General features: G+C 45.1%; 1 protein-coding gene across 2 annotated transcripts in view; it reads right to left on the bottom strand.

Moving 5' to 3' along the window:
• Nucleotides 1-4,381: 4,381 nt before the first annotated feature.
• Nucleotides 4,382-19,916, bottom strand: part of EPHA1 (EPH receptor A1) — a 32,400-nt gene continuing 16,865 nt past the window's right edge. For both annotated transcript variants that reach the window (XM_048966570.1, XM_048966579.1), the window contains exons 4-18: nucleotides 19,344-19,734; nucleotides 14,420-14,575; nucleotides 13,894-14,226; nucleotides 12,558-12,682; nucleotides 12,297-12,456; nucleotides 11,633-11,729; nucleotides 10,908-10,963; nucleotides 10,524-10,646; nucleotides 10,236-10,421; nucleotides 9,724-9,785; nucleotides 8,989-9,198; nucleotides 8,152-8,301; nucleotides 7,514-7,707; nucleotides 7,044-7,199; nucleotides 4,382-6,201 (exon numbers count right to left, since the gene is read on the bottom strand). In XM_048966570.1, the coding sequence (XP_048822527.1) occupies nucleotides 6,123-6,201; nucleotides 7,044-7,199; nucleotides 7,514-7,707; nucleotides 8,152-8,301; nucleotides 8,989-9,198; nucleotides 9,724-9,785; nucleotides 10,236-10,421; nucleotides 10,524-10,646; nucleotides 10,908-10,963; nucleotides 11,633-11,729; nucleotides 12,297-12,456; nucleotides 12,558-12,682; nucleotides 13,894-14,226; nucleotides 14,420-14,575; nucleotides 19,344-19,734 (2,478 nt within the window). In that variant the 3' untranslated portion in view covers nucleotides 4,382-6,122. The remainder of the gene's footprint in view (nucleotides 6,202-7,043; nucleotides 7,200-7,513; nucleotides 7,708-8,151; nucleotides 8,302-8,988; nucleotides 9,199-9,723; nucleotides 9,786-10,235; nucleotides 10,422-10,523; nucleotides 10,647-10,907; nucleotides 10,964-11,632; nucleotides 11,730-12,296; nucleotides 12,457-12,557; nucleotides 12,683-13,893; nucleotides 14,227-14,419; nucleotides 14,576-19,343; nucleotides 19,735-19,916) is intronic.

Below are 19,916 nucleotides of genomic sequence, written 5' to 3'. Positions count from 1 at the left end.
TGGGCAGTAGAGAATATGTTGTTGCTATTCCACTCAGCTTCCCAGAGATGGACAGACTCTGAAAATGGCCTTTCTTCATGGCCTTTCTCTCTCCACATATTGGTTTCCTTTTCAAGTTGTTTGGTTTTATACTTCCTTTCATTTAAAGCAATAGAATACCACATTCCAGTACAGCAAGATGGTAGTCTGCTTGGTGAGGTATTACAGTTCAGTTGCATTAGTCTGGGCTAGAGTGCACAATGAGCTTTGCCTTCAGTATTGCTATTCAGACAGAAAGTGTTTGTGCTTGGTGCTTATGGTTTAGAATGGTGATGTTTCTGTCACTGCAGGTGAAACTCATTGTGGTAAGCATTAATACTTCTACACTTCAAAGGCAAGAAACCTAATCTTGTTCTCCTTCCAGTTTTGGGGAAATATTTAATGACTGCTTCCAAATCCATACAGTAAACATCTGGAATTTTCCTATAGGATAAGGAAGGAATAAACAAATTCTAGACTGTTTGTTGCTGTTGGTTGTTTTAGTTACTTAGCTGTGTCTTTGAGCTTGTGATTAAAAGTTCTCATCCATAAACAGCAAGGAACACAGATGAGAAAAGCAATGATGGGTGAGAGAAGCACCCTAACCCAACTCCTTGGACAACTACCACAGGACTATAATAAGCCCGTGTTTGGGACATAAAGAAAAACAGAGCTGCTCACTGGATCGTCTTGCATATTAGGGGAGTTACTACTTTTGAGGGGCATGGAATGCAGAGGAAATGCATTTGGAAACTACAGTGTATTTTATGAGATGTTTAGGGGCAGGAAGAGGGAGTGATCAAGGAGAGGAAGTAGCATGGGAAAGACAGGAAAGGGGCATACAGAGGGCTGGCTGCAAGCATGCAGTACATTCATCTGACTGTGACCATCTTAACAAACTCCTTTTTTAGTTATTTTCTTAGGGCGCTTCACTTGATGTCTGTTTTGAAGGGCCTAAATGCTAGCAACTGGAAATAATGAAGTGCATATATATTGTATGGATGCGTATGTTGGTGCACAATTACTAGTGAGAGTTAAGTCAGAGTAGTTGGTGATTGTATAGGATAAGAGACTTAAGAGCCAAGAGCTGGGCTGATTGCTGCGGAGACCTGCGTGAGAGTTGGCTGCAAAAGCCCTCAAGTCAAAACCAGCAGTAAGCCTAGATCAGCTATCAGAGAACATTTTTCATCCACGTATGAGAGGTGATGAGAATATCAGGAAATCAGACTCGGTGTCTAAAGCTAATTACCAGAGAGATCCTGTGTATGTACACACAAGGTGGGCTGAATACCCACCACCAGAGTGGGGCTGCAGGCCATTGAGAGCTGATATGTCCCGGTGCCAGCAGCTGAGAAGACCCAGCTACTGGATGGCTGATCTCAGACACTCAGTTCTACCAGAGGAGTTTATAGTGTTTGTATGTTTCTCATGAACAGGCTCATCCTGATCGGCCAGAGAAGGGAATAGGATCGGGTTTCCTGTGCTGTGCTTGCCTGACTGCTATTTTTTCTGTCTATGAGGCCACTGATGTACAAGTGTATGTACATACATTTTGTTGGAACGTGTGCAGGAGTGCCTTCTGGGAATACACGCCCCAACTTGCTACTGGCTGTACCTGAAGGCATGCTGCAGATTTAGCAGCTCCTAACAGCTGAGGTTGGAAGAGACCCCCATACCCAACCTCTGGCTTAAAGCAGGGTCAGTCAGAGCAGGTTGCTCAGGACTGTGCCTGATCAGATTCTAAGTAACTCCAATCATGAGAGCTCCATGACCGTTTTGGATTTTGCTGCAATTAGAAAGTTTTTTCTTAATTTCAGATGGAAATCCATGCAGTTTCATATACATTCACTGCTGCTTCTTTCACTGGATACCACCAAGGAGAGCTTGGCTTCCTCTTTTTCACATCTTCCCTCATCTAACTGTATACAATGATAAAAGCTACCCTTCTCATCATAAGGTAAAGCAGTTTTTCCTCTCTCAGACATCCTGTATGTCAAATGCTGTAACCTAGACATATTCATGGCCACCCCATGCCCTGTGCCATCACGGTGGTGGCTCTGCCCCACCGTGTGGCCTGGGCCAGTCCCAGACACACACCCATTGCTCAGCAACAGTCAAACATCAGTGTGTGATTGGGACTGTCTGGGCTGAAATCAGTGCAGGAGGAGGGTACATTGCAGTACTTACTCAAGTTATGGCAAATAATTATATGCATTTTGATACGTGGGCTAAACACAGTCCTGGGAACAGTAAAAAATATGCAGCCTCGCTTTCTGTCTTGGTAAAGGAACTTAAGAAAAGGTTTCAAGGTTGCAAAAATAAACATCATCAATTTTTCTCTCTGGATTTGACTCCATTTTCAGTTGATGTAAATACATGACTTGGAAATTTTCAAGTGGAACGTGTAGAGTTGCAATCAGATATTCAACTTGAAAATTTGGTCATGTCTCTTTACCAGACTTTTATAAGCCCTATCTTAACAGAAAAAAAAAACATCCCTCGCTTCTCAACTGTGCCTCATTCACACGGTCGCTCTTTGGCAGTCTGTGCATTTCTGAATAACTATCATCAAGGATGAAGTACAGGAAGAGTAAAATTTCATCAAAAGTCTCTGATGAACACCTTAAGAACTCACTAAGAATTGCAACCACTTCCATCAAACCAGACTGACATGTTAGTTTCACAAAAACAAGGTCAAATATCCCACTAGTTCTATGTTTTCTCACTTTTTTATGTTTTAATTAAAAAAAAAGAGTTTTGTTAGTTATATACATTAACTGTATTCTATAATTTATATGTGGCCCAAAACAATTCCTCTTCTCTCAGTACAGCCCAGGTAAGCCAAAATGTTGTACTCCCATGGTGTGATCCCTTCAAAATCTTGCTGACCTTACACTGATATTATTGCAGTAAATCCATGTCCTTGTACCAGAGTTGGACAAAACATTCTGTCTCCTCAGAGAGGAGAGGGGAAAAGAAGATCAAGAGCACTCTCAGCAACTTTGCAGATGACACCAAGTGATGCAGTTGACGTGCCTAAAGGTCAGGATGCCATTCAGAGAGTCGTAGACATGCTTGAGCAGTGGGCCCAGGTAAACCTCATGAGGTGTAATAAATCCAAGTGCAAGGTCTTGCACCTGGCTCGTGGCAATCTCTGCTATCAGTGCAAGCTGTGGGATGAAAGGATGGATCACAGCCCTGATGCAAAGGACTTGGAGGTACTGGTCACTGGGTGTGAGGCAGCAATGTGCCCTTGCAGCCCAGAAAGCCAACCGTACCCTGGGCTGCATCAGAAGCAGCGTAGTCAGCAGGGTGAGGAAGGTGGTCCTGTCCCTCTGCTCTGTGCTGATGAGATCTCACCTGGAGTGCTGTGTCAAAATGTGGAGTCCTCAGCACAGGGGAGGAGTGGGCTTGTTGGAGTGCATCCAAAGGAGGGCCACAGAAATGATCCAAGGGATGGAACACCTCCTCTACAAGGACAGATGAGAGCTGGGAATGTTAAGCACCACAGAGGAGGTGGCTCTGGGGAAACCCTTTCAATATATGAAGGGGATCTATAAGAAGGAAGGGGACAGACTCTTTAGCAGGATTTCTTGTAACAGAACAAGGGGAAATGGTTTCAAAACTAAGTGAGAAATTTAGATTGGATATATGTAAGAAAGAAGTCTTTTGCCATAAGGATGGTGAAGCACTGAAACTGGTTGTCCAGAGATGTGTTGGATGCCCTGCCCTTGGAGACATTCAAGGTCAGGCTGGACAGGATTCTGATCTAACTATAAATGTTCCTGTTTTTTGCAGGGGAATTGTATTAAATGACCTCTGGTGACCCCTTCCAACTTAAATGATTCTGATAAGAATAGGCCCCTTCCAGTTACTCATGATGCATTTTCTAATGCAGTCTAGGCAGTGTTGGCCTCCTTTGCTGCCAGGGTGTATTACTGACTGGAGTGCCATTTGCTGAAGGTGGGACATGCAGATACTTTCACACTTTCTACCCAGTCAACCTCCAGCATGTACTGGTGCGAGAGGCTACATTTCCTTTGTTACAGGACTCTTCATTACCCTCATTTCCCTTTATTGAAATTCACAAGACTCCTCCCTTCCCTTTTTTCCATGTGCCAAGGTCCCTCTAAATGGCAGTACAACAACCTGCTGTAGCAACCACTCATACCAATTTTCTGTCTTCTGCAGGTTTATACTAAAGCCTATGTTTGCACGACACATGCTTTTATCTTGTGTCAGCCTCATCAGAGCTTACCATCTAGCTTGGGCACTGTTCATGCAGCAACTTTATTATCTATGCTTCATGCGAAAAACATCTATTACTAAGACTGAACTTCCTGATAGACTAACAAGACTCATAATACAAGCTCTTCTTGTTGGCTGTGACTTACTTTAGTTGCATGAACTCAAGTGGCTGAGATACATGTATATTACGGTTCCTTGTTTATGCTCTGCTGCTTCTCATCTTGAACAGAAACCATTCTTCTTGCCTTAAGTTGCATCTCTTAAGATCTGTGCTTCTTAGATCTTCTGTAGGCATAGGTAAGTGAGACCTTTGCAGAAGGAGGATGGCAATTTAAACTCTTAAGAACTTGGAGCATTATACAATTATGCAAACACACCTATCTACAAGTAACTGATTGCTGAATGGCTAGTACTCACCATCGTCACAGAACTTGACTTAGCACAAGTGCTTAGAAGTAGCTTAAGGTTAGTACAGCCAACTCACCCTAGGTATGACGTGAGAGTCCAGTTTGCTTTCTGAGGAAGTCTTAGGACCAGCAGAGTGTGATTTTTACTTTTTTCCCCTCTTCTCACCTGAATACTTTCTTCTGCAGCAAAAGGAAGTACTACTCACATATATCATTGAACTACATGAGTAGCTTCTAGTATTCTTCACAGTTTAGGGGTAAACACAGGAGCTGTACAAAGTTGGACTTGGTTTACAGCTGTATGTTACAGCAGTAAATCAGTTTAAAGAAAAATGTCTGAAGTGACCAGCTGCACATGCATCCCTTCGTCTCAATGCAACTGCATTTGCACATCTGTGGTTACATGGCTGCCAGTCCTTAAGCTTGGCTGAAACAACAAAAATTGGATGTAATCACCCTGCTGGAAATTATTATACATATTCTAGAGCAGAGGTCACAAAATTATTTGAAATAAACCAAAGCACTCCAACACACAACCTGCTCTGCCTCAAATTTATTTACAAAATACTATTTACAGTCTGTAGCACCTCTGTCTTGAGTTCTGATAAATAATAATACTTCCTTCGCAGAGAAGGAATGACAGACCACCTCTACATTTTTCTGTTACAAATACCTTATTCGGTCCCTCTTTCAAAAAAGGGGCAGAGAAAAATTGGTACCTACAAGGTTTTGTGTCTATGGAACAAGTAAAGGTATTAAGCAGGTTGAAGAGAGGTAAATCACTCCACTGAAGTACACGTGCAAGTAAGCAACATGCCAAGGTTACAGCAGGGTGCGCTGCTACTCCCAACTTCTCCTTCAAAGAACAAAGTACACCATGACTTGGTGGTGTTTAAAGCAAGAATAGCTTAATTTAAAAATATATCCCCTAGCAGCAGCCTTGTGAAAGATTGAATAGTTTGTTCCTATATTGTGAAATAAGGAAGACATGCTTCTGAATGAGAAGGGACGTACATCAGGGAGTGAATGTGCCCAACCTCTGTTTGCATCCTCATGCATGTTTTCTGCAGGTCCCATAGCATCTGAATCCTCATTTTCAATCTTAAAACATTATCCCAATCCCCACCCTGCAATTGTACGTATCCTTATATTTCCATGTGATTACCTGGCTTGAAAGTGGACTACAGGGATTATTCCGTGCTGCACCAAACTAACAGTAGAAGACAGGATTGAGAACAGATTCTAAGACCAGTGTTCTGAAAAGTACTGCTGGCTGAAACAAGGGGAAACAGAAATGAGAGCAGGTGGTGTTGCCTCATAAGTCTTTTCAGTCCTGGTTGTTTGGCTTTTCTTGCCCCAGTCACTCATTTGGAAGCAATTGCCATAGGAATGATTCCAAGTGATATCTGGTAAGACAGCATTTGGCAAGCTTGAGAGAGCAACAACTGGTCACTCCTTAAAGCCTTGGATGCTACACAGAATCCTCTTCTGGTGGCCTGGAAGTGACACTCCCATCTGTTTCAAGTCCCTGAAGGAAATGGGAAGAGAAAGGAAAAAATGAATTGCTATTCTTGTGCCTTGCAGAGTAGGATGTGCTTAAGGGCAGAAACAGTTATTAAGCATTAGTTCAGAAAGCTTCCTTTCCCTCAGTACCTCCTGCTACCCCTTTTTCTCTAGAGGGAAGAAACATCCAGGCGCTACTTCCCTTTCCTGCCTACCCCTTCCCATACAGTAAACTGGATTCTCCCCACCTTGTGACTAGGCTTATGCTCCTATAAAATTAGTACTGCATCTATGCCCTCTTCTGATATGGGCCGTGTCTCAAATCTTTAGTAGAGTCCCTGGACTGCACCTGTCCATTTGTTTTATGTAACTACTCTGGTTATACTTGGTCGCATACTCCCAATCCTACAGCAGAAAATGTCTGCACTGGTAAAGCATTTGGCCTTAGATCTTCTAAAGGGCCCAGAAGAACTTGGTTCTAGGATAGAACTGTGCCTAGCTGATACAGAGAGAAAGTCACTAGCTGACTCAAGCAAGAAAATTCTCTAATCAAGTCATATGAGACTGGAGAAATGGTCAGGTTAGGGAATTATTTGATGTCTCTTCTCGCTCTCTTGTGCCTGATAGGAGTTCAGAGCAGCTCAGGCCCCCAGTAGGCCTCAGGCATGGACAGTGAGGGAAACAGTCTCACAGCTGTGACCACTCACTCCCTTACAGGGCAATAGGCTTTTCCACTTCCATTTACCCACATAAAGAAGGATGAAGAAGCCTTACAAGTAAATGTGATTTCCTGTTCAGATAGCAGGATAGATACAGCAATTTTCAAAATAGCCTGGTGTGTCCCATGGAAACTTAGCCTGTCCTTACTCAGCAGTGAGGTCCAGAATTGACTCCATGGTGTCAAGGCCCGCAGTACGAAAGTTGGAGATATAACGCTTCATGCGAATGGATTCCAGCCACTCGGGAATAGATCGATAGGGGATACCATCAGATCCGCTGCAGCTCGGGAGCCGGAGCGTTACCCTAAAAGCAGGTGAAACCCTCATTTAGCCAGGCAAATACCTTAAGTGGCCAGTACTATGAGACAGTAGCTTGATAGAGAAAACTCTTTACCAGGACTAGGTTGCTAATCTGCTCTCTGCAGCGAGATCAGACTGCCCAGAGCCATGGCTAGGCCTTATGTCACTGTGAGAGAAAGATTACTGCTACCTTCTGCTCACAGAACATCCAATGTGTCTCTTGCCAGACTGCACTGCTAACATCAGCTCTCCTCCTGTTTGAACAGGAGGCAAAAATCTCCCAGTTAATCTCTCCTCCTCCAACGCCAGTCTGTTTACCTGGGATCAAAGTCTGCAACAGACCGGAGGAGATGGGGACTTGAGCTGAAGTGTTGCAGCTGTGCCCGAATCTCCTGGAAATGAGGCCTCCTCATTCGATCGTGTGACCAGCAGCTCTTCATTAGCTCATAGAGGATGGATGGGCAGTCCACAGGTGGGGGGAGCCGGTACCCGTCCTCTAAGCTTCTCATCACCTGCACAGAGAACAGACAAAACTCTGTCCAGGTGTAAAAGAAGGACCAGAGACCTCCAGGGGGCTGGGAGCAGACAGTTCACCATTATGCAGTGTGATGCAATGGAAGGGGTTGAAGCAGGTTACGTATGTATAACGTAGGGTTTGGTCAGCAAAGGATAAGAAAACATAATGGATGTCAAAACGTGAAGTGAGATACACATCTGGTTTCAGTCTTTTATTAGCTTAGCTCCATTCGTGATTCGGGGCACACGTTCCTTACAAGTGAGACAAAAGGATTCTGTTATTGCTCAAGTCAAAGTTTGGCCACGTTGATTTTTAGCAGAGAAGGAGAGTAGTTATGCGTTCAGATGAATGGCAAGATTGCACGTAGAAGAAGAACAAGTAAGGTCTATATTCCTTAAATAATAACCTTAAACTGGCACGAGAGCTCAAGGTATATTACCTCCTGATTGGTCATATTCCCATACGGCTTGTCACCAAATGACAGCACCTCCCACATGACAATTCCAAAGCTCCAGACATCACTGGCTGAGGTGAAAATCCGATGAGCAATGGCCTCTGGGGCTGTCCATCGGATTGGAATCTTACCACCCTGTAAAAGAGAAAAGACATAGTGTAAAAGAGAAAAGACATCTACAAACTGGGTAGTTTGTATCATGGATCAGTGCTTTCATGCAAACAGCTCACAAACTACTTCTTAGACTGGGCCCTCTTCTCTTAAAGTGATGTGTAATCTACTCTGGGGAAATCTGTCAAAAAGATAGAAATAATCTTGTAAAGTGAATGAGTTTAAGCCTCCTGTTCAATTGAATTCAAAACCACAAAACCACTGCTGTGGTGTAAGATAATGATGCCAGTAACAGACCTACTTTCAATGAAACATGGTATTAGAATCACTGGAGCTTTCTTTGAAAGGGACCTGTACATCTCCTTACTCCAAATTCCTGCTCACAGCAGGGCTGTCTTCAAAGCTGCATGTTATTAAAGTCCAAAATATCTGACATCTTATTTTGCTTCATTTCAAAAACTACGTTTCCTGTACTTATTCTCTTAGCAAACAAAATCAACATGGACTCAATAGAAAAGCACCACCTTCCATCACATAATGACTTGCAATTTTATAATGGGGTTTCTTAAGAGATTTTTTCCTCCAAATTCTCCATGTTTCATATTACAAAAAAATTCTGCCATTCTTACCCAGCAGAAACCTGATCTCCCAAGAGTGCAGCTCACTTACAAGACTGAGACCTTATCTCTCCAGAGACTGCTTTTGCATTACCTTGGTTTCGTATGTTCCCTCTGCATCATTCTCCAATATTCGGGAAAGACCAAAGTCAGACACCTTGCATTGAAGGCTGCGTGTTACCAGGATGTTGCGAGCAGCCAGATCCCGGTGCACGTAGTTGTGTTCTGAAAGGTAGGTCATGCCGGAGGCTATTCCCTGCAGCATGTTCACAAGCTGCACAGGGCTAAATTTTTCCTCATTCTCCTGCATGCAAGAAGTGAGAGAAGACCCTGGTCAAGTCATAGAATCATAGAATCGTAGAATCATAGAATCATAGAATGGCCTGGGTTGGAAGGGATCTCAAGGACCATCAAGCTCCAGCCCCCCTGCCGCATGCAGGACTGCCAACTTCCACATCTGATATTAGATTAGGCTGCCCAGGACCCCATCCAAATTAACACTCTGCTGATTTCTAGATACTGACTTTATCAATGTGCAAAGAGTGTAGTGGTAACAAGCAAAAGATGGTGCTGTAGCCCAAAGGACCCCACAGGTTCACACCAAGGCATTGGTGGTAGTCTCCAGAGTCATCATTAGGCACCTGCATTTTAACTGCCAAAGACAGCACTCTGGATACTGAGCTTCTTCAGCTGCTGAGACTGGAAATGTTAGTGAGCAAAAATCATGTGGATGTCTAGGTCTTATTTCTAGTCTTCTCTTAGGGTCCTAAAACCAGGTCAAGTGCAAGTTTTAGCAGTACACAAGCTATTATAGATTAAGGTCTCTCACCCGGAGGAAGGTATCCAGTGCTCCATTCTCCATATACTCAGTGATGATCATCATTGGCCTTCCTTGAGGAAAACATTAAAGTGTCACCCTTTCGCAGTTCTCCTTTGCAATCTGTGTTTCAATGCTCTCCATACTCCCCCAAAACAGAGAACCATACCTAACCTCAACCACCATTCCTGCTCCACTGGCATAGCTAGATGGATGTCCCTTCCCTTAGAACTCTTGCAGTGATTTTGTATTTCTCCTTGTGTCACACACATAACCTTCCACCATCCCTTACACTATTCCAACCTCATATCCACTCACCAACCCAAGAAGACCTTTACTAACACTACCTCATGACCTTTCTGGAAATCCATAACTCTCCTCCCTTCCTCATTGCTCGCCTTTACGCTAACATAACAATGTATATTTTCCCAACATAGCCTCCCTGACATAATCTCTTCTTAAGAATGTTCCTAGGAATGTGCCACTTTCTACTGTAATTCCAGGAACATTTCCCACATTCTTACTTTTGGTGACAACTCCTTCCAGATGTACGATGTTTGGGTGATTGAACTGCCCCATAATTGTTGCCTCACGCAGGAAGTTCCACCATTGTGAGTCTGAATATGTTGACTTGAGGGTTTTGATGGCAACTACAATACGTTCTTTCCCTGGGAGCCGCAGAGACCCACGATAGACCTCCCCAAACTCCCCTGAGGACAAACAGAAATCACAGGTCACAGATGAGCTCAAGAGTTGCAAGTGAACAGCAGCATGAGAGAACTGAAAGATGAAGAGAAGACTAACAAACTCACCTTCCCCAATCACATTCTCCATAGTGACACAAGAGACATCCAGTTCCTTAATGAACTCCAGAACCCCTCTACTGGGGTCATCATATGGTTGCAGGTCCACATAGGGCTTCAACCAGACCTTCTCTAAGGTAAAGGGAAACAAAAGGGCTAATTAACCTGTCAGCACCTTGGACAAGTTAGGTAGGGCAAAGATACAGAAGCAGAGATGAATCCAGAGGTTTCCAACAAGAGAAGTACACAAATACACCAAACGTACACTGAAAATACTGCAATTCTAGAAACAGACATATTGCATCAGAAAAACCATGCTCTTGTGATATTTGAAACTCCAATTCTTTTAATTCCTTCCAACCTATTCTAGGTTCTTCCCTGGTTCCAACTCACCTCGATCAAAGCCTGAAGTACTGTAATCAGGCCGTGCCTGTCTGCGGTGAGTCTTCCTGAAACACAAGAAGTCATGAAACTTGAATGGTTAACAGATAGCAAAAGAAAAGCAAGTCTTCTAGGGACTCTGCCCTAGTTGGTCAGGCATAGATCTCTGGGTAGTGCAGAGTTCTGTCTTGCAGCTGGCAAGAAAATGCAGTGTCTCCTGTACATTTAGAAATGGAGCTTTGTTTCCATACAGGTAGTTTTGTTCTATCCTTGATGAATTACAGATTAATTTCCATTTATTTCATACTTTCTGTACATTTTCAATACAATGACTGATCTAAAACAAACAGTAGAAGCTTTCTAGACACTTAAAGAGGAAGCAGAACTTTGTATCTGGGTAGGTGACCATTAAGGTATTGTTACATGGAGAACTGTTTGAAATGACTGGATTTATCTATTCTCTTAATTGAATGGCAGCTTTAAAAACTGTAGTACCATAACAATATTTTTATTTATTTGGCATGATAACAGTATGATATGGATTTTTTTTTCAACCCCTCCAAAATTGCTGATTACTGAGAATCAGTCCATCTTATTGCAACATGCTGATCTTCCTCTTTCAATTCTAACTAACTTGTCCAACTTCCTCTGAGAGATCAGTTTCTCCCTTCTTAACTTTGTCTTAAGCTCCCATAGCCTATACTAAACCTTTTTCAACTCCAAAAATCAACACTTACTTTCGTCGAAAGAACAGAATTCCCAGAAGCAGGCCAATAAATAGCAGAACTCCAAAGATAATAGATGCTACAACTCCACCAGACAGAGCTCCTGTGTCTGCAGAGACAAAGAGAATGGCCATGTCATTTAAAAGACCAAGAATTATTTGTCAGGAACATAGCAAGCAGCTTCCACCAGCTATCAGTATTAGGTGAATTATGGTGATTTGTCTTCCAGGCAGCAGAGTGACCAGATGTGAATCCTACAGTATTCTTTCATTTAGACTCCGTTGTGCTTTTATGATTTTTGTTATCGTTATTCCACATCATAACATCATGCAGTGCATTGGTAGTACAGAATCAAAGTATCTCTCAGGAGAACTAAATGAATGGATAGTAAGTAATTTATCAGTACAACATACAAACCTGAGATCAATAGTTCTGAAAGGGAAAGTAAAATTGAATATGGGAAAGCATGAAAGATAATTGACTCCGTGTTCAGGACTTTTGTGTACATAATAAGGCTTTGTCACCAAGGCCTGGCCCTGATGACAAGGAATGCAGGAGTGTGATTCCTCTGCCTTTCAGTTGGTAGAACACAAAAAGAGACGAATGTACTATATGCATGTACTATCTGATGGAGAAGCAAGTTTCTCACTAACGACATACAATAATTGTATTTTACCTGGTGGAAGGGTGCGGAATTCCTGCTCCTGGGAGTAGGGCCCAGGCCCAAGGGGTGTGATGGATCTCACACGAAGCAGGTAGGTTGTGTCTGGCTGAAGGTCTGTCAGAGTGACATTTGGCTCAAGAAGGTGCTTCACTGTGTAACGTGCCTCCTCTCCCTGCAGAAATCAAACAAGGCCAAATAACTAAAACATAGTACAAAAAGGACATTTTCATAACTTTAGGTGAAAGAGGGAAGAACAGATGAGGCAGATCTCACCTTCTCAAAGAACATGACCTCATACTCCACCGAGGTCCGGCTGCGCTGCCGTGGGGCAAGCCAAGAAACTGACAGACTACTGTCATCTCTCTGTGTCAGAATAAACTGGGATACTGTCACTGGAGCTGCCGGTGGAAAATGAAGAATATCAGTATGAATTACAAACAATGCAAAATAAGCCCTCTCTCCATCCATGGCACTATCTTTCCCTCTCTGGTCATACTGTGCAACTAGAAAATGACTCTCATTACCACTGCCACACCTTTCTCTTCTACAGTGAAAAGAAAATGAGGTCTCCAGTTGTAATTAGTTTGCTGGAATAGCTTACTTCCCCAGCAGTATCTCCCCCAACAGAAGAATTATGTATCTTTCATCCTCAAAACAAAATCAGTGATTCAAGAAATTACATTAAACACAGCACTGTACTGAAAGTGTTCAATTTGAAACCAAAATGTTAGGATTTTCTATTCCAACAACATAATACTACTAGCCTATGTGATTCATGAATGCAACTCCATTTCATAAGTGCACTGTGAAATGTCATGCTCTAAATCTCTCAGGGACCACAGATGCATAATATTCATTAATAAAATGATGATTTTTAACAGTTTGCAGTTTGAAGTATCAAAACTGGTTCTCTCCTTGTCCTTCATCAACAGGAAGTGGTGAGATAAGTCAAAGCAGCTCTACTTTCCAAACTCAGAACTATACTGCCTCTGTACAGCAACAGGAAGAAGAGAGAGGAAGTTGTATTTTGTCACTAAATCAGAACTGAGGAAAGTACTAGGGGCTGTTGAGAACTGTAATGTCACTTGTCTATAATCATGTTTCACAGCACTCTGAAAAGTATTCACAGGACAACCAAATTAGACAACTTGAAGCCAAACTATAAACATATGCATGAAGGAGAACTAGCATGTTTTTAACATCTTTATTTCTCCACGCTTTCAAAGTTTGCCTTTTCAGTTACATCCGGATTTCTGTTGTGTTTGATTTTTTGCAATATCTGAGTAATGTCATAGGCTCCATTCTTCCTGTCACACACGTAACAGTATTTTGGTTGGACTACAGCAGTGTGTCACAGAAAAGGCTTCAACCTCCCCAGATCTGTTAAGTCTTTGGTGGATTCATAGCTCTTACTGGGTAATGTTTACTGCTGCTTTGATATGCAAGAAATACGACTGAGGGACTTCACATGACAGAGGCAAGAGGTAACTTATCATACCCTACCAATACATGCAGCAGACAGAAGGAGAAGATGGAGAATGCTTAAACATTCACAGAGATTCCTCTTCCTTTTTCTGGTGAGCAGGAAAAATTCTCTGGTTCTGCTAACCTGCATGTCCAACTGCAACCCAGACAGCTGGAGCAGTTCTCTGTGGAGCAGGTCCCATTCCTGAGACACCGTTATGGGCTTCCACAGCAAACGTGTAGTTGGTGTAAGCTTCTAGGCCATCCACATCCACAGCAGTTTTGGTGAGTCCTGAAGCACTCGGGGAGAATACAACACCAGGCTCACATGGATCACATGACTGGAAATGACAGCGCTGACAGAAGACTGTGTAAGTTAGATCCTTTCGCCCACCGTGGTCACTGGGTGGCTGCCACCACAGACTGAGCTGTGTGCCAATAAGGGAGAAGCTGACATTACGGGGAGCTGAGGGAGGACCTACAAGAAACATGAAAGAAAGTATTTGATCCAGTTGATAATACCCAAAGTAAGGAGACAGTTTCCCATCTGCTGGTGCATTTTGAATTATGCCCTCTGTTCCCCCCAGTCTCTCTCTCTGATCTCTCATCCCTATTTTCAAGCACTCCATTTTCTCCTGTCTCTTAGTTCTTTCTCTCCAGCCACAACTCACGGGTGCAAGCAATGTTTTGGCCTTCTGAAGGTGCCCGATAGAAGCCGGCATTGCAGGAACAAGATTTAGCCCCTAACTCATTGGACAAGCTGTTTGGGGGGCACTTCAGGCAGCGTTTAGTCTCCAGAGAGTGACGGTAGAATCCTCGCTGGCAGGCTGTGAAGAGATAAGTTAACATAAGTTTAACAGTATCGACCAACTTTTTACACAAGCAGATAGTGGCAGGACAAGATGGGGTAGTTTTATACTAAAAGAGGGGAGATTTAGATTATATATTAGGAGAACCACTCAGAGTGGTGAGGCACTGCCACAGGCTCCAGAGATCAGCTGTGGATGCGCCATCCCTGGAGGCGTTCCAGGCCAGGTTGGATGGGGCCCTGGGCAGCCTGACCCAGTGGGTAGCCCTCTGGGATTGGAACTAGACTATTGCTAAGGTCCCTTTCGATCCAAGATTCTTTGGTTCTATGATTCTATGAAACAATTGGCCAGTTTCATTCAGTTTCTTGAACATTCCTTTTACATGCCTGCTTTTCTTCGATTCTTTTAGTTCACAGAAATATTTGGGTTGGAAGGGATCCTTGAAGGTCACATGTATCAATTGTCTTCTCAGGGCACACAGAGAAGAGATGCAAACTCAAAGTGGGATCAGTGTTATGAAAGGTTTTGTAGACCAAAGAAGTGGAATCTCCAGAACGTTGCATGAGAAAAAGAACTCAGCCAGGCTATAATTACTGGTTCCAAGTCCTTGTACTCCTCATACTCTACTGCTTGCCAACTTCACACGAGACAGCCAGTGGGCTATTTAGCAGAAACATCTTTACAACTGTTGTACCAGAATATCATCTAGCAGGGCCGCAATGAATATCTAGATAATTACCAGTTTGCCTAAAGCAGTGAATGTGATTGGCTAGGAAGCTAACATGGAATACAAGAGAACATGTGTCATAGGTTTCCTGTTTCCAGTCCTATAAAAATGCACAGCCAAATCATTCTCTAGCTGTAACATCTGACACTGTCTTTGCTGCATTAAAGTATGTCTCTCTACTTTCCAACCTCAGAAAATAACAGAACCACCCATTACAGTTTTTATCATTTTTAGCTACCGTCATTAAACTATGTGATCAATGGAGATCATTCTCCCCCTCAGCGCTGGTGAGGCCTCACCTGGAGTACTTTGTCCAGTTCTGAGCTCCCCAGTGACACAGAGCTCCTGGACTGAGTCCAGCAAAGGCCTATTAAAACAAGGGAGTGGAACATTTCTCATATGAGGAAAGGCTGAGGTAAATGGGCCTGTTCATCCTGGAGAAGGAAAGGCTTAATGTTAAGGTGACTGAATAGTGTAACATTTCCCAAAGAGGCTGTGTAGTATCCTTCTCCTGAGATATTCAAGATCTATCTGGACACAATCCTGGGTACTATGTTCCAAGGGATGTTCCTTGAGCAGGGAGGTTGGAAAGGACCTTCAGATATCATCTAGTCCAACCTCCCTGCTCAAGCAGTGAGGCTGCACTGAGAAGGAACATCTGGGTGAAGGGAGAAACCTGGGAGGGGGTAGGGAAGGCACCAGTCTGCCTGATCAAGTCCCATCACCTTAGGCTACGTCTATGCTAAAAACCAAGCGGGCCAGGTGCTTGCAGACTGGAGCGATGGCACACAGCTGCCTGTAGCACGATCGGTAGTACATCAGTATGCCTCCAGGTGGCCAAGGCTCGAGCCCGAGCATGTCTGGAGGGTCAGGACAGCAGGGGGCAGCTCCCCGCGGGCGGTACGAACGAGGCCATGGAGTTTCGGGCAATTAAGCCCGAACAAGTCCAGGCCAGACCAGACCGGCGCCCCGGAAGTGGCATCCACAGCATAGCCCCGCAGCCACAGCATAGCCCCACAGCCACGATCGAGTCCGAAGGGGGAGCGGCCCTGGCGCCTTAGGACGGGGCCCCCGGCTCAGCTATCACGACCTGCCCGGGGCACTCTCCGCCGCCTCATGCATGAGGTGCTGCGGCGCCGGCGCCTGGCGCCTCGGCTTCCTCGCTACAGCGACTGGGGCCCACGCACCCCCTGCCACCATGCCAGGAGCGGCCGGCAGGTGGCTGCACAGTGCCGGGGAGCTGCCCCAAAACTCCGGGCCGGGGCCGGCGGAAAACCGGCGGCCCCACTCAGGGACTCCATGCCAGCCCCGCCTCGGAGGCGGTGCGAAGCCTATCCCGAAGCGCCCGGCTGGGCAGGGGTGGGTATGGCAGGCTCTGCCATGTGAATGGGTGAGTGGGCGCTGCCCCGCGGCAGCTGGCCGGCAGCCACGCTGCCGTTGCTGCCCGAGAGGTGTTTTAGCCCGCGCGCTGCCACCTGCAGTTGCCTGTGGCGCGGCCGCTCTGGGCTCACTTGGCAGAAACAGGGCGGTCTCTGCCTCGGCTCCCCCAGGCTGAGCGAGGCGATGAGGAGCGCTAGCCATAGAATCGCTGAACCACAGAACAATCCGGATTAGGAAGGCACCGACAAGGAGCACTGAATCCATATTCTGGCCCCACACAGCAGCTCCCTAAACTCAAACCCTGCGTCTGCAGGCATTATCCAAACACTCCTTGAACTCCAACAGCTTGGGGCCATGACCATTGCCCTGGACAGCCTTTTCACCCTCTACTGAAGAACCTCTTCCCATCACCTAACCTGGCTCTCCCATGATGTGGCTCCATGCCATTCCCTGGGGTCCTGTCACTAGAGATCAGAGGTCAGCAGCTGCCTCTGCTGGAAGTCAGCTCCACTCCACTCTCTCTCTCATTCCTTGGCACTTGGCTTCATGGGTCCTTTGGCATCCACTCCAGACCCAGCTCCAGGCAACAAGATGCAAAAAACAAGCCTGAGAAAGGGCGAGATTAGTGCTGCTCAACCAAGCACCAGAGAAAAGCAGTGGTCTAACTCTTCCCTACCAGTATTCCTGTCCTGAAACTGCCAGCAAGCATCAGGCTCCCTTCAGGCACCAGAGTAATGCTGACATGGAGCTCAGCATCAGTAACACACTCACCCATCACCCTGCAGAGCCCATCAAGAAACCAGAATATAATCCAGAGGCACCGCCAGCCTCTTGGGTTCACAGTAAATGACTTAATTGAAGATGTTAATCATGGAAGTCTAGGCTTATTGACAGCAAGGTATGCAATGCTGTGAGAGGTTGAGATGTAATGTTTTGGGCAGGAACCACTTTTCTGGGATGATGGGATGGCTGAGCTCTGTACAGCTGGAAATTAACCAAGAGGTTGAATGAACTAGTTCAAAACCAGGTCTTCTGGCTTTCTGTTGCCACCTGTCCTGTACTAGAGATCAGATTCTCCTCCCTGTTATGAGGCAAGGATCATAGACTAGCTGTTTTTGTTTTTTGTTTTTGGGGTTTTTTTAGTTCTCTTCTTGCTTAAGGCAAAAATCAGGACTAGAAATCTCTGCCTGAAAGTCTTCTTCCTCCGTTCTGTCTGCGTGTTCATGTTTGAAGGGGAAGTCCTTCATCTTTGGAGAGCAAAAGTAGAAGCCCTTACCTCAGTGCTCATCCTGATATGGGCTGTTCCCAGTCCTTTGCACAACGCCTTTATAATGAGAAAGGAACATAAGATGTCCCCCAAAAGGCAACCTTCACCATCTCCTCTAATGCTCAAATAACACACTGCTCTTGGGACATAAAGTTACCTCTCCCTGTCCCTGCAAGGTTCTCTCTTCACTTTTCCTCCTGGGAGATTTCCCTATTCTCTGCTGGTCATACAAAAGACACTGAAGTTACAGCTGCGCTTAGGCAGAGTGGGATAAAAGCACAGACAAAAAATGAACCTGTGCAGTGATAGCAGCCAGGGCCTGTCCAGACATGACAGCTTCCCTGCCCCTTCCCAGGGGAGTGCTCTCAGGAGGGCGGGGAGAGCTCTTGTAGTACCTAAGTGGAAAAACTGGCTGGGCTGTATAAGAGAGGGGTTTTCTGGAGAAGGGGAAGGATGTTGGGTTTCAACCTTTGCTAGCTCTCCAAGCAAAGTGAGTGGCAAAAAGTGAGGATTCAGAGGGGCACCAAATCCTTGCTGTGAAACGAGGGCAGAACAGAGCAGAAAGACAGGTCGCTCTGCTGATCCTGGAAGCAATGCATGGATTCCTTTTCCTGTTTTCTGAACTGTCTCAGCTTTATGCTCCATGGCTTTGAAGACAACAACAGAGATGTGTTTTTATCTCCTTCTCTGCATTAACACATATTTCCCAAACCACAGTATGTATGCTCTCCCCTGACATACACGTGTAGTTGCCATAAGAACCTGGATCCTGTCCCCTCAGTGACAAAGGGAGCCCTGCCCTGCGTGCTCCAAGAGCCCTGTCTCACTCTGTCATTCCATTACCATAGTGATCCCTATGGCTGCTAATTGCTCTTCCTCAGAAATGAACCAGGTACAGATGGTATTATGCAATGTGCTTTATACAATTTCCCATGGCAGAAGAGCCATTCCAGTCCAAGCAGAAGAGGGCATAAAGGAGAAATCAGCCCCACTTTGGCTCTCAGCTTTCTAGTCACAGGACAAGCGCTGTTCCATGCATCTGATCCATCAGCCTGAAAGAACAAGGCTTCCATTTAAGGCTTGGGAACCAGTTGTGGAGTGAGTCAGTGTCAATCACACAGTTACAGCTTGCAGAAACTAACTCTAAAGCTGAAGGCTCCTGGATTAAGCCCAAGAGGGAGTGGAGAGGAGTTTGCAAGTCTTACACTTGACACATAAGGAGAAAATCACGATTGGAAAAGAAGCTACACAAGGGAGAAAAGGCGTAAGAAATGCCTGGCAGGCACAGAGGGCAGGCAAGAGAGAGGTAGGACACACTAACTCCCCTACACTCACTTTGTGCTTACAGATACTCTGATCTCCAACTCCCTGGAATCTCTCCCATGGCCTACAGCCACTGTCTGTATACTCACCTACGCAGCTCCCATCGACTTCCTCAAACCCCACAACACAAAGGCATCGGCCCATTGGTACCAGCCACTCCCCATCTGTGCTGCAGTGCATCCTTGGGGGAGAGCCCGTTTCTTCAGCTGCATTTTCCACGCAGACACCAGGCACTTCTGTGAGCCCCTCCAAACCTGCTAGTGTCTCTGGAAAACGGGCAAGGCCTCGTACTGCCTCTGGGCAAGTCTTGTAATACACTCGGACAGACACCATTGCTACACAAGCCCCAGAGTTCTGGAAAGCTAAGTAGAAGCCCCGACGAGACAGCTTCCCAATGGGGCACACTTCTGTGTTCAGCTGCATGGCACCAGATTCGATGTCTCTGTTTGTGAAACTCCGATCTGCTGCCACAGTGTTGAGCTAAGCAAAAGAGAAAAAGACAACAGCTTAACATCTGAGCAGGCAGCAGCTCTGAGATACCTATGCATGTCAAACATATTTTATGCTAAGGACTTTCACAGACATGGTTGACTGTTGCTAATCTCAGTGCACTGCATGCTTTCTTTGCTCTTGGAGGAAGTATTAATGACTGGTTGCCACTA

This window comes from Lagopus muta, chromosome 1, assembly GCF_023343835.1.
Source record: "Lagopus muta isolate bLagMut1 chromosome 1, bLagMut1 primary, whole genome shotgun sequence".
NCBI classification, from domain to species: domain Eukaryota; kingdom Metazoa; phylum Chordata; class Aves; order Galliformes; family Phasianidae; genus Lagopus; species Lagopus muta.
Note: the sequence above shows the minus strand (reverse complement) of the source record. Positions and strands in the feature narration are given on the sequence as shown.